Source organism: Sander lucioperca, chromosome 9 (assembly GCF_008315115.2).
Source record: "Sander lucioperca isolate FBNREF2018 chromosome 9, SLUC_FBN_1.2, whole genome shotgun sequence".
NCBI classification, from domain to species: domain Eukaryota; kingdom Metazoa; phylum Chordata; class Actinopteri; order Perciformes; family Percidae; genus Sander; species Sander lucioperca.
Window position 1 is genome coordinate 270,959 of NC_050181.1, and position 14,444 is coordinate 285,402.

The window sequence follows — 14,444 nt, forward strand, 5'->3', positions numbered from 1 at the left end:
ATGTGTTGACAGTGGTAAATATCTCCTTAACTTGGGCCCCTTTGGGAATCAACTGTCAGTGAGCTAGTTTAGGGTCTCGACCTACCTTTGAAACACTATTTTAAACAAATGCCTGATGAAAAAAAACTGACAACATCTATGTGAAGCTTTTTCATTGCACATGTGTCATGACAGCTGACTGTCTGCCCCCCCCCCCCCCCCCCCACACCCCACCCGAGGCCTGTGCCAAAATAACAAGAGCAGCTTGTCAAGCATGACTGAAAATGAATGAGTATTATTACATAACCCTCCATAAACAATTTGTCTACTGTAACCACAGAGGGAGAGACCGCCAGACAGAGGAAGAGGAAGAAATTAGAGGGTTGTTCAGTTTCAATAGGCTTGGCAAGGGTGGGCATTATGCAAGAAATTTTGGGTCAGGCTGAGCATTGTGCTAACATTCAAATGGGTTCTCAGGAAAAAGCAGAGACATTTGTAGATTAGACAGCTGAGGCTCTGGCATTTCAGAGACAAGACAAGAGCAAGCCTGAAACTGGGAAGACACAGAGCACTGACCCCTCTGTATCCAATCCTTCACTTACTCTAACCACTTCATGTGATAATGATCACATCAGAAAGAGTTCAGCTATAGCATGTATGTTAGGTTCATTGGGTTGAGCTGTCATGTCTGAAATCCTGTGACAGTGACCTTTAGCTCATACTCCTTTTTCTTTTTTCATTTCTCTTCCCAAGTTCACTGCTGTGGAAATGTTTGCTCCACTAGCACAAGTTTCACTTCATTTTCCTCATGATGTTCCAGAAACAAGCTTAGATTGGTTTAATTTAGGTTTTGCGATTTGCTGGTTGAATCACCCTAACACATGGATTTAATCCTGTTGAGGATGTAGTGTTGCTGTTTAGGCTTGACTGATCAGACTGCTAGCCCAAATTCCTTTTAATGCGTATCCAGATTGATTAAAGAAAGTCTGGACAGCAAAAAAAAAACACATAAAAGACCCAATACCCAAACCAACAATGAACGTACCTACTAACAAGTACTATATTCCTCTGTGCCATAGAGCATTGCTGTCCGAAAAAAACAGATCAATGAGCCACACTGTTGCACTGGGTGACATGTTCTTTCATTACCAGGTTACATACACTGTAGTACACATACACCGCCCTGCTGCACCAAATACTCACTAATCACCAAATGTGGATTAATCTGCAGATAAAAATAGTCCCTAACAAATGCACTATTTCCTGCTGTTTAGGTAACGTGATAAAAAATTACTACAAAGTATTTTGTGAAAAAGTACATCTTCAGTAAGGACCAATGGGCTTGGGTCCGAGTGCCACAGCACAGGCAAGGTAGGGAGGCTGGAATTATTGAGAGATGGACTAACAAGTTGTTGTTTTTGTCCAATCATAGGATTCTTGACAATAAAAAGAATACAGAATAGCACCAGCCTAATTCTGTAAATGTATTAATATTTTTCCTGTTGGCTCTGTCCCGACAGACAGTACCAGACTGTTCATTCTCATTAACTCGCCAGTTTCTCATCTTCATCTAAATCACAACAACAAAAACAAAAACGACCCAGTGCACACATTGCAGAGAAACTCTGATATGTGTTATTTCGCTTGTTTTCATCAATGCTCCAATATTTGACATTTATTGGTTGATCTCTTTGTATTTTATCATATTACTGTTTGTATTTGAGCTATTTTGTCATATTGTGCATACTGGTTATATGCAACATTGATTTTCAATAAAAAAATCACCTTCCTAATTGGCTTTACACACATAAAAAATGATAGACCATAAATATGATTCCCTTGCTCCAGCTTTTTCCTATCCTTTTTTAGACACATTACTTCTATTCATTAGTATGCTAATGGTAGATGTAGCTGCATTTTGCCTATGGAAGGAATATGGTAACTTTAAACATTTTGGTACAAATAGTATCTGGAAATTGTAATGATTATAAATGTGAGGTTGTTTAATATGGCTCCCCAAGTGAAACTGTAAACATCTCTACAACTAAAACTTTGGCAACCTAGCAACTAACAAGCTAGACCACAGAGACACTATGTGGGATACAAATAAAAAAAAAATACATTTCAAAGCAGGAGAACAAAATAATAAAGTCATTATTTAGAAAAAGCAGTCGACAGGTCAAATTAAATCTGATACTCTTGCGGCTTTCTGCGCAGGCAAAAATCACAGAGGTCCCTGTTAGTTCTCCTGTTGAAGGTCACAGATTGTTGAACATCAGCTGGAGATGGAGGAAACAGAGAGAGAGGATGCTACAGCTGGTTGTCCATTGCGCTGAGCAGAGAGAGAGAGAGAGAGAGAGAGAGAGAGAGAGAAGGGTGGGAGGAAGAGGAGGGTGGAGGATCTTGTCAGAGCGTTTCTATTTTTACTCCTCGACCTCACTGACTGTCACACCCAGTCCGCCCTTTCTCTATCCCTCCATCCCTCACTCGCAGAGTCTCTTTGTTTCCACGGTAACCGCCTCCCATGTCTCCCTGACAACGCAGCCCCCCACCCCCCACTCCCCAATCTCCAATGCAGCGAATATTACGATGCCGCAGCGACACAGGGAGTCTGGGCAGGAGAAGGGAAGACATGACGTGGATGGAGGAGACATTAAAGGTTAAAAAGATGGAGGATGGAAGGAGGGGAAAACGAGAGGGATGGAGGGGGAAAATGATAGGGCAAAGAGAGAGGGGTAGAAGCTGGGAGATAGAGGAGGGTGGACAGAGGAAGACAGAGAGAGGGAGGCAGAGGAATCTGGGAATAGATAAAGATGAGACATGATGAAGGGCAACAGATTAGCATTGATGGAGGAAGGGAGGAAAGATGAAAGGGGGGAGAAAACAAGGTGGAAGTAGGGAACTGGGGGCAAAGGAATACAGAGAGGAAATGTGTCAACCAGGCAGAGGAGTGGGAGTAGAGATACAGATAGAGACTGGGGTTAAAGGAGTGAGAAAAGTAGGACAAGTAGAAAAATAATAATTTCTGAAAACGTTCCACTAGCCCACTTGTTACTTTCGACGCTTAAATCTGGTCTGTCTGTCTGTCAGATGTCTGTCTGTCTGTCTCTGTGATCTAAAGTTGGTTGAAAAGGGCCAAATACAAAAAAAAAGTGCGCTGACCTAATGTTGCTCAAATCAATAAAACATCAATTATAAGACCTACATAAATATTTCAAATAAAAAAAGAGAAGATTGGCAGCTTCTTCTGCCCTTTAAATTTGGCAGGAAAGCGGGAGGAAGGAAAAACTTTCAGGCATTCTGGCAACAGCAGATGGGAAGTGGCGAAAGGCCAAAATTCCCTATAAATATACTGTAAAGAAGACAGACAGACCTGAAAGGAATAGTGCAAAAGATGGGATGAAGAAAATAAAAGATTAAAAAGAAGGCAGATACAGATGTCATTAAGGCATCCTTAATGAGATCCTGCAGTTTTCAGGGCTCGTGTTGGGCTTACTCATGAGGAAAACACCACCTTCAAAGAGACGGTGAAAGAGAATTTCATTAACTCTCTACGCACCTGCATCATGCGGGGAGAAGCTACCGTACAGATCCGTCACATGTGGGAAAATGAAATGAGCCCTCATAATGATGGAGCTGTCTAATATCTAAGGAGAGAATAATGCAATGAGACACTGAACTGAACCATGTCGCTCTTTCCATTATTTTGCTAAGGCTGTGATGATGAATAATCCTATTATTATTTAGGCAGGTAAGAAATGTGCCAGAAAAGTCCCAGATGTCATGCACCTTAAAGGAACAAATCGCCTAAAAAAGGAATATTCTGTCATGTTTTATTCAACCTGTGTCGGTTAACTTAATGCTAAGTTCACAAACAAATAGCGTTTCGGCACTTCTATCTCTAAAGTGGGCTGTAAAAAAGTGCAAAGAGCACTAGTGACAATTTCACATGATCTTTTTCATGGCAGAATCGAGAATCTATTGCTGTTCAGCAGCTGTCACTCACATCTCCGATTTCCAAACCTCTCACAGCATATGAACACACCCTATAAAATATGTATTCATATGGAGGCTTCTCTTTTAAAAGCATTGCAACACAATGATAAGGTACAGAAGCTTAGACAAAAATAAAACTAGATAAATGGATGACCTAGTGAAAGCTAATTTAAAGCGTCTCCAAGATTATTTTCAACATGAATGGAAACCAATGCCTCCTTAGTAGGAAAAACACATTCACGAGTCTAGTATAGTCCGAACGATACTGATATTGATATTTGGGAGATTACAAAATCTGATAAACCAACCCATAGTATTTTTACATCACAAACGAGGCAATACATTCAGATTTGGGAACATTCCCAATCCAGAAGCCAGTCTATCAGATGCTCCTCTGTTACTTTTCTTTGCCACCAGAAGCCATTTCCCCGCTGGGGATCAATAAAGGTGTTATCTTAATCTAAATCGGGTCTCTGATGAGCTCCAGCTGCACTAGTGTGTGGTCAGAGCTGCAGTTCTCCCAGCAGACACCTGATGGAGCCAACGAGCAGGGCTGAGACTCAACAGATGCTTTACAACCAACACACACTGCAACATGATTATCCATCTGCAATGTTCGACAGCAAACCACAACACACGTTTGTCCCCAGCGATTATCTCAATTCATGGTATTCACTTTGATTTAATCTCACTGGCTCGCTCTCAAGCACAAAAGCAGGTCATTGCATCTTGTGTGTGTGAGATTGTGCATATCCAAAGTACATAGATACAGGGACGAAAGCCCATTTTCCAGGCCACACACACCTGCATGGTAGAAAGTGAGTGAGGGTGTCCTTGCCTTATGTAAAGGTGAAATAGTCCCAGCCATCAATATTGTATGTGAGAGAAGAGATGTTAAGGCAGAATGCAGGTTTATAAATAGAGACACACTAAGACAGAAGAAAGAAATAGACGCAGAGAGAATAACAGAGTGAGCGAGCGGATGTCTATCAAACTTTAAACCAAGGAAGCAGTCAGCTGTCAATAACTCTATTAGAGTCCATCCACTGATTCCCAGGCTCACTGGGCAACAAAAGCACTGTACCTGCACTGTTTAGGCCACATCTTGCAGATGACCTCACATGTGTGCTATGATCTATGATAATTATAAGAAAAACATTGAAAAAAACAGAATCCGTTATGCCAGACTATTGCATCATAGATTATAGTCTACAGCGATGGGATTTCACTTACAGCCAACACTCCATCTCTAATAACTCCATTTCATGCTGGATTTTGCTTACTGACTGAAAGACCTTAATCAACAATTTTCAATAACAAATTGTTGCGTTTTTTGGGAAGTGCAGTGAAGAAACGCCACAGCAACGAGCAGCAAGTTTATTAGTATTAAAAAGAACCACAAGTCAAAGTGATTATAACTTTATGGGGTAATGGATATATGTATATACGCTCAATTTGAAATTGAAATTTCAAATCCCATGAGGTTTGTGTGACTGTGCTGTAGCAGCAGCAGATCTCAGTCAAGTGCAGCACTGAGGGAGGGCCAGCTATATCGCAACATATTCACCCTAGGACATCTTAGTGCTGACTGAATACACAAAGTAGACAGCCTGGGTGGTGCTGTCCTCTGCAGCAGAGACAGGCTTTCAACAAACACAAAGACACACAAACTTAAAGCTAGGAGGTGAATGAAGAGCCACAGAGTTTCTCTAAAGATTAACTGTCATTTCTGCTTATTGAGACGGATGAGATGGTGGTGTGGTGATGGCGCAGTGGATATGACACATGCCTCTGGGTTCGATTCCCACTGCGGTACATCAACTAACGAGAAGAAGTAGCAAGAAACTTAACCCCTAGTTGCTCCAGAGGCGTGCAAGCTCTGATATATAGCAATTGTAAGTCGCTTTGGATTAAAGCATCAGCTAAATGACATGTAATGTAATGTAATGTAATGAGATAGAATCCTCTTTGTGGCAGTTAAAGGCCCATTTGGAACATTTCGCCAAGTATACAATGCCTCTCATATGCCTGAACTATACTGTATATATAAATAGTCTAACACCAATCCATGTGGTGTGAAGTATAACATAATTATTTTCCAAGTGATGCCATCTGGTAGACACTGGAGGGCATGTCATGTTAAAAACAGCTCAGTAACATAATGGCAATGATACAATGCATTCATAATTTCATTCGCAGCTTTCGCTGGGTGGATAATGATAGTGATAAGATGGCAATGCCTTAACTGTCGCTGACCCATATCAACCATAACAAAGGACTGTGACAAAGGCCAATGTGAGTTGATATATGCATTGCACATTCAAATGCTTTATATCCACATATCCCTCACACTCAGCTGCATCTAGGGGTATAGGTCATGCCCATTTCTATTTATAAAACGTTTTATCACAACATTACAGTATGTATGCAAAACCCACTTTGGCAAACTAGTGTCTAGTTTATCAGGTCTCATATAAGAGAGATAACATTGGGGTGAAAACATTCTGTGGAAGCTAAAAAAACGTGACCTCACCAAAAGGCCCTAATAGACCAATGGACACATTACATCATGCAAAATCAACTTATGGGGGTGACACATATGTTTGAATATTTGATAATAATATTTCAGGTCCAAAACATTCTATAAATGACACCAACTTTGGAGTGAACATCCAGTATGTCCTCCGGTCTTGTCATACCAAATCTAACAATGTTGCTATTTTCTTTTTTTTAATTTAATCTACAACAACAACAACATCTTTCCGTGGTTACATGCTGACATCTAGTGCCCTAGAGCGTAATTTCACGACATTATGTGCTAAAAGGCAGCATGACGCTATGGAATTGTTCCCAAACAATCACCCAGCATCGGTACACCTTCGTTCCAACTTACCTGAGGGGCCTGACCCCAGTATACTAGCTGACAAGTCTAGGTCATTTTCTAATGCAAGCAGATTTCACCTACTGAGACAGGTTAAAGATGACCTTAACAGTTAGGATGCAGTTTTTACCAAAAGATAGAAGAACATAATATGATGAGTTATGCTATGCTGAACAACTCCAATTACACAGGATGTGCTTCTTCAGTATTAAAGCAACATTAGACAGTGCCAAAAACTATTTTTCTTTTAAAACAGCCTCGTCCTGACTTGTACCTGATTCAAACTAAACAACTATTCAACACACGATCACAGTAATACCACTGTGAGGTCATTGGTGTCCAACATTCCCAACAAAGTTCTATATCAGAATAAAATATGCAAACTGGAAAAAAAAGAAACTTGTCTTACCTGTAGTTTAAGGTCCCGATTGGAGGCATTATGAAACAGAAAAAAGGAAATGGGGGGGGGGAGAGAATAAAAAGATAATGTTCAGCCAGTTCAGAATCAGCTTCAGTTCATTTAAGACACTGCTCCAACATCGACTCAAACAATAGCCTCAGCGTTAGAATGTCATCATGGACTTGACAACTGTACATCATGGACTTACATTTACATACTTGAAAACTACAGTAAGTTAGTTTTGGATACTACAGGACTATTTAGAGACTAAAAGGACATTTTAGAGTTGCTATTATGTCAGAATGAAGGCCTACAGTGTCAGAATCCGGAAGCTAGAGCTACAGCCAGATTTAATTAATCCATTAAGAGCACTTAACACACATTTCACAAACAGTGTCGAGTATTTGGTCAGGTTTTAGTAGTGAGAAAAGGCTAAGGAGAAGCATAGAGAGAATCCCGCTGGAAAATAAAGCTTCATTCAGCAGACTGTGGCATGTCGCCAGAGACAGGACTCAGGATTGAAACCCAGCATTATCAGGAGGAAGAAGCATTAGACTGAGGTCATGTCAGGGTTTACCCCAGTGTACAAAAGGGTCAGGCAGGCCAAAAGACAGCTGCTTAATACATGGTTGTTACACTCATGGGGGTGGTCCGCCATATCTGTCAAAGTTATGTCATACACATGACGTGTTTAGACCTGTCAAGAGACTGCAGTTATGTCTGTTGTAAGAACAACTGGGGGAAACCCTGATATTTAAAAATGATTTTATTTGTCATTTTAAACTGCTCTGGATCTTTGCAGGATCAATTTAAAAAATCAATTCATCTCATATTTAGATACTGTAACTGTAACTCCAGACTGACAGGTTTATTCCTAACCTTGAAAATACACTCAGTGGCCACTATATTAGGTACACCTACACCCACATTGTGCAGATTAGCCTGGTCATAGTTAGCGATGGTGTTAGTAATGGACTGCATTATATTCAGGCGTGTTCCTAATATTCTACCCCCCTCATATACAGTACGTATGTGAATAGAGGGGACAATTAGCAACACACGTCGATATAATGTAGTTCAGTAGAACACCACTTTCAACTATGAGCTCAATAATAATTGAATTTAAACATTTTTCGACAATGTCACCAAAAATTAATAGTCATAAACATACGTCAGAGCTGTTGTATTGAATTGCAAAATATTGTACAGGTGTAGCTAATAAAGTGGCCACTGAGTGTAATAGTTTGACAAAAAATATCTTGACTCAAAGCCCCTTTATTAGATGTCATTCAGAGCTCTGAGACACATCTAGTGGCCTTGAACGTTGTCTAGGGTTTACTAAACTGGAGGGGTTCAGTTGTTATCACGCGACTTAAGCATGGAACTGGGGTCTTTGACAGCCAGGTGGTTGTGTACTGGAGATATCTATGAAGGGGAAAATGAGCTAAGAGATATTTTTGTCAAACTGACTCTTGTCTACGGGGTTCAAATACTGTTGCATAAACTTAAGAATTCACATGACAGCTGACTGGAATGTTAAAAATATTTAGTGTTAAAATATTAGCTTGCTCTAATTTATTTTTTAGTGGGTCGCGTGTGTCAGATTTGCTGCCTGAATCTGAATGTCCTACAATCAAACAATTAGCATTTCTGCTTCTACAGAAAAATCATCTTTGGAGACTTTAACTGTGGTCACACACATTATAAACAGTTGCAATAGAAACACAAAAAAATTGACACAATAAACCCAAGAGCCATCAAGAAAATTGGATAATTGCAGGTTGTGCCTTACCAACCTGAAACAGGTTTTACATTATTGGTAAACCAATTCACTTTCATTAGTCACAGCCATGTCTACTTTTAACTTCTCTACTACTACACTTTGCTCAATGTAGTTGATTGCATTATAGCAGCTATAACATGATCGACTTTATAACATTAAAAGGCATTAGCAAACTAGCTTTGCCTTGCAAGGACAAAGGCCATGTGTGTGTTTCTATAGACAGAGAGGAGGTAGTGGGGGGTTACACAGGCAGCTGACAATCAGACCAAACAGTAGACAGTGGAGCAAGCAACGATATAGAGCTATCAGAAGCAGCTGGTCAAGTGATAAAATTGTTATGATCATGGTAACAGATACACAGAGGCAAGCAGAGGGAAATCAAATCTTATCAGTTTGATAAAAACAGTTTACCCTTGCAGTTTTAATATAGGGCCCGACCAGGTCCAGCACATACATTTGTGTCCCATACTAATGCCAACAGTTGGGAAGATCAATTTATCTGGACACAAATGTTTCTCTGGTACATGTTTGAGATAAAAACATATTTCTTAGGGATTTCTAATTGTGCCAAAGAGCCGATGTGTGCGTAAATCTATTGTTGATATGAATATCTTAAAAGCGGATTAAAACTTAAGTTGCTCTATAGTATTTATGTGTCGGGCCCTGGTTATTACAAATACATAGAGGATAGGATCAAGCACCAAGCAGGCCTGGTGCTCAATCCACAGACAAAGAGCCATGCATACAGGAAGACAAATAGTAGCTTCTTCCTGCTATCCTAGCCTACAATCATTTTGTTCAAATTTGCCTCATGTTATTCATTATCTTCCCTGTACTGTAGTTCACCAACCTTCCAGTGGGGGGAGCTGTGGCGACGAGGACTCCTGGTGCTCTGAGTGTGCAGGGAGAGAAGGAGGGGCTGCGGGGGTGATGGATGGAGAGGGAGTGGCTGTTGCTGAGCTAAAGGTCGTGGCTACACCTTTTGGGGGAGTGTCTGATGATGATGTGGGAGTGGCTTCATTCTTACAGGGAGAAGCTGAGGAACTAAGGGGCGTGGCGGCGGCTGCTGTACTAACAGCCGGAGAAGGTGCAGTCGTACTGGGTGTGGCTGTGGAGGATACGAGTGTGGCCGAGGGGACGAAAGGCTTGGCATCGACGTTGAGGGATGATCCGACTGCAGTTATTGGAGGGTGTGTGTCTGCGGCAGCTAACGGTGATGGGTTGGTGGACAAAGCGGAAGTAGGAGGAAGGTCTGGAGTGCTTTTGGAAGGGTTGAAAACTGAAGTGGCTTGTGAAGCAAGGATGCCGATTTCTGTTGGAGTGGACTTTGTCAGGGGAGCCGTAGAAAGGGAGGGGGTGTTAGTGATAGGGGTGGTGGACTGTGAGTCAGGAGTGGAGCCTGGAGGGGTCTGGAGGACTGAATCCAGGAAAGAGAAGGTCTGGGAGACTGGGCTCAGATTGTCCCCTGTCAACAATGCTAGACTACCACTAACATCTTCACCTAAACTACTGTTGTTGGCAACACTAGCAGCTGTGCTGTTAGGTTCAGGTTTGCTGGGCGAAACTTTCTCTTCATTGTGTTTTTGACCATCTTCAGCAGACAGAGGGAAATCGTCTACACACATCGGCTCGTAAGAGCGTGGAGATGAATCTGTTGCGAGGTTAGCATGGGAACGGTTAATGAAACTTGTGGGTATTTGTGTAGGGGCAGAGGGCAAAACAGGGCTGTGGTAGGAGTCTGGAGCTTTGGAGTCAGAAGGACCAGAGTTGGCAGTTGTAGCCCAGGTAGGAGTGACTGTAGCCAGGGTGGGAGAGATGGGCTGCTGCACTCCCCATTCCTCTGGAAGTCTTGCCCGACTCTTAGTTTTCCTGCCTTTCACTCTACCCCCTCCTCCACTCTCTCTGATCTCCCACTCCCAGTTCTCCTCCCCGTCTTCATCCTCCTCCAGTCCGTCCTTATGCTTGTCTGATTGGCCAACGTTATTCTCCTGGCTATCCAAGAAGTCGTAGACCTGGTCGTGGCCCTTCCTCTTCTTCTTTCGCCGTCTCTGCTGCTGCTTGGCAGCCTCGCCCCCCGGCCCCACTCTCTCAGGGCTGAGGGGTTCGGAGGCGGAGGAAGTGAGACTGCTGTCATCCATTGAGCTGCTGGGAGAGAGGATGGGAGCTGCCGAGGGAGGGGGGAGGGTTTTATAAGAGGAGGAACCAATCACATACTGTGTCAGAGAAACGACGAGCCAAAAAGCCATCAGATTGTGGTTACCATAGGTGGTTAATCACTACTTCATGTCTAAATTGTTTACGGTTTCATGGCAGTAAATAAGTGTAACAATTGGTCTCATCAAAACTTTAAGGTCCATACGAGCTGAAGTGATATTTTGAAGGAGGGGAGCTTGTGGAATTACCAGTTACTGAAGGTGGATTATTGTTTTTTTTTTTTTTTTTGTAGGGATAGGCTACCGCAGAAGTAGCTGTACCTTCTTAAACAGTCAGACGTCAGATCTCATGGATACCGTTCTTTATGCTTTTGTGTGTAGTTTGAAGGTATGTAGAATAGGTTAGTATATATATTTACAGGTCTTGTGGAGTGCTAACTGAAAATTTGAAAAGCATTTTGTGTCTCCAGTATATGCAGAAAATATTAAAAAGAAAAGTCAGTGTCAGTGTCAGTGCCCTGGGTGTTTCCAGCCATAGTAACCACAGTCTGCTTTTAGGCTCCTTTTGGCACAACCTTTTGAACATTTTCATAAAATATGATGTATGTGATGGTGCCTGCTTTTATAAATACCTATCATTTACTCACCTGTTACACACGTTCTATGTTTCAGTAAAGGCTACGTAATCAATTTATATTATTATTATTATAAGTCACATATTTACAGGTGCTGTTTAACAGCAGCATAATGATTTAGCACTAAGCATCAGGTGAGAAGAATTTGCTTTGATTTATCTGCTTGGTTGTGTCTTATCTCTGCCAGGGACTGAATTTGAATTTACATTGAATTTAAAACAGTGTTTTTATTCGAATGTTCTAAATTTTTATGGTAGCTTTGAAGGACCAAAAGCTCACTGTGACTGGAGGTCTACTGTATATCTACGTTTGTACATTTGACATCTTTAGAAGAGGCCTAACTCAGATTTAAGATCCTCACTTTTGGACATTAACAGGATCATTCCATATTAATCCCAATGAATACAGTAAAATGAGAGGAAATAAAAGTCAGAAGATCCATTGGCTGGTCATATCATATCGTGTCCATTTTCAATTCAGTAAATTCTGAATGGAGTCTGGAATGGGATGTGTTTTAAGATAGCATTTTTCAGTCAAACAATGAACATATTGTCTGATTCTCTCTTTGTGGAAAATATGTTTGATTCACCTCTTTTAAACAATCATTATCATCATCATCATCATCATCATCATCATCTTCATTATCATCATTACCAAGGGGGCAGAGCTGGTCGTTTGAGCAGGCACGCACAACAGAGAAAAACAAACACACTGGGAGGAACAGAGCTCTGAAGCAACGTAATGAGGTAAATGAATCAAGCACGTTTCAAACAGGGTCGAGCATGCATGAATAAAAATAAATGCATGCATGTCTGAAGAATCCTGGCCATAAATGGATCATTGTCCTACATGCAGAAACACTAAAATGATCCAAAATGACACAATAAACATATGGAATGTGTTACAGAATCACAACACAATGGCAAACGGTCCACATGCGAGCTTTAACAAACAACGAAAGAAATTCAGCTTGCACTGAAATGATCCCTTCATTTGTTTGTTCCCACTATCTTCTCTTGTTTTGGCGATGAAGTCATCCCAGTTGGGTATGGGTTTTTCATCTGAAGCAATATTTCTCAATTATTTCTGACAAGCACTTCATCAGCTCAGAGAGAATGAGAGAGAGAGATGGAAAAAAAACAGACAGACAGAGGGATATCCTCTATAAATAAAACTCTCTGACCTTAACACCCCTCTCAGTCGTCTTCCTGTTTTTATAATCTCCGGTTTTATCCTCCCATCTCCTCAATCTGTCTTGAATCGCTGGATATTAATGTGAATCCAGAAAAAGAAGGTGCATTCCCTTCTAAATCTGGCACCTTTCCCTGTATTTCTAAATTGATTGATTGAATTGAAGTTGCTATTTTCTCCCTTTGGCCTTCAATGTTTGCGCAGCTATAAACAGCTCGAGGAAGAGACAAGGCCGGGGCATTATCATCTATATTTAATGTCATATGGTATTTTAATGAGAGTACATCTTAATCTGGAATCTGGCAAACTGCCAAAAGAAACATTAATGTTGGAGCGCTGGCTGCCTCAAACACACTGCTTATGGAAAAGTGCTGCGTGTGAGAGTTAATCTGAAATGGGTTTCGTCTCACTGAATTACACTGGCACCTGCACAGACAGAGCAGCAGGTGTGTATAGGATTTTAGGCTTCAAGCCCAGACATACAGTTTGAGAAGACGTGACACAGACAGTGCAGAAGGCTGGTTGATAAATGTATCGTCAGTGTCCTGTTCTGCATCAGATAAGATCAAAGATTGAGTTTTCTTTCTGAATCTTATATTTTTTTCCTTCATTGTTGTCATCCAGGGTCGGCACATTTACAGAATTTCTCCAGGTATTTTGTGATGGAGCGGTTAGCTAAGCACAGGATTTTAAAACAGCAGCATGTGGTTACATCACTGGTGGTAAGTTATCTTTATGATCAAAGAAATACAACTACTCATTTTTATTCTAAAGATTGATATGTGTGGCAGCCATTACATCAGCCATTAATAGCTGCTATTGGGTAACAGACAATCTCTAGTCCCTGGTTTCTAGAAGACCCATTTCCTGTAATGAACGAGGATAGTAACTGTTACATAACAACCAGCCCGTACAGGCTATCTTTAGTACACCAGCAGAACAGAAGGGAGAAGAGATACAAAATAAAGCCCTGAATAAAAGCTTGCTAAATGTTTAATAAGCGTTGCATTATTAAAACTTCAGATGCTGAGTCATTTTAAAAGTTCAGTGGAGGGTCCTGTGGTTCTTTATTTCTTGCCCATTTCTCTCACCTAAGGATTTCATGCTGAGAGGACTAACCGTCTGACTGAGGGCAGAATTATGTTCAGATGATGAAATAACTATTTGCAGCACTGCATGCATGTCTCTATTACAGAATCTGAAATGTTGCTTTCGGGCACAGTTAGACAGGAAGACTTGCAAAAGGCGTGTGGGGCTGCTTTGTTAACTCCTCCTGTGGGTTTGTGTTTGTTTCTCGGCAACCACAAATGAAGTTAGTGTTCAGCTGTTACTCACTCAAGCAGCTATTGATTATTATAAACATTAACAATTCATGATAACAGGTAACTAGACATTTCACGGGGAGCAGTACGTTTCCTTAGGTTGC

The 14,444-nt window shown here is 41.2% G+C and overlaps 1 protein-coding gene across 6 annotated transcripts in view; it reads right to left on the minus strand.

Moving 5' to 3' along the window:
* map4l (microtubule associated protein 4 like) overlaps positions 1–14,444 on the minus strand; it is a 105,197-nt gene that overhangs the window by 42,683 nt on the left and 48,070 nt on the right. For all 6 annotated transcript variants that reach the window (XM_036004880.1, XM_036004882.1, XM_031287547.2 and 3 more), the window contains one exon: positions 9,890–11,203. In XM_036004880.1, coding sequence (XP_035860773.1) covers positions 9,890–11,203 — 1,314 coding nt within the window. The remainder of the gene's footprint in view (positions 1–9,889; positions 11,204–14,444) is intronic.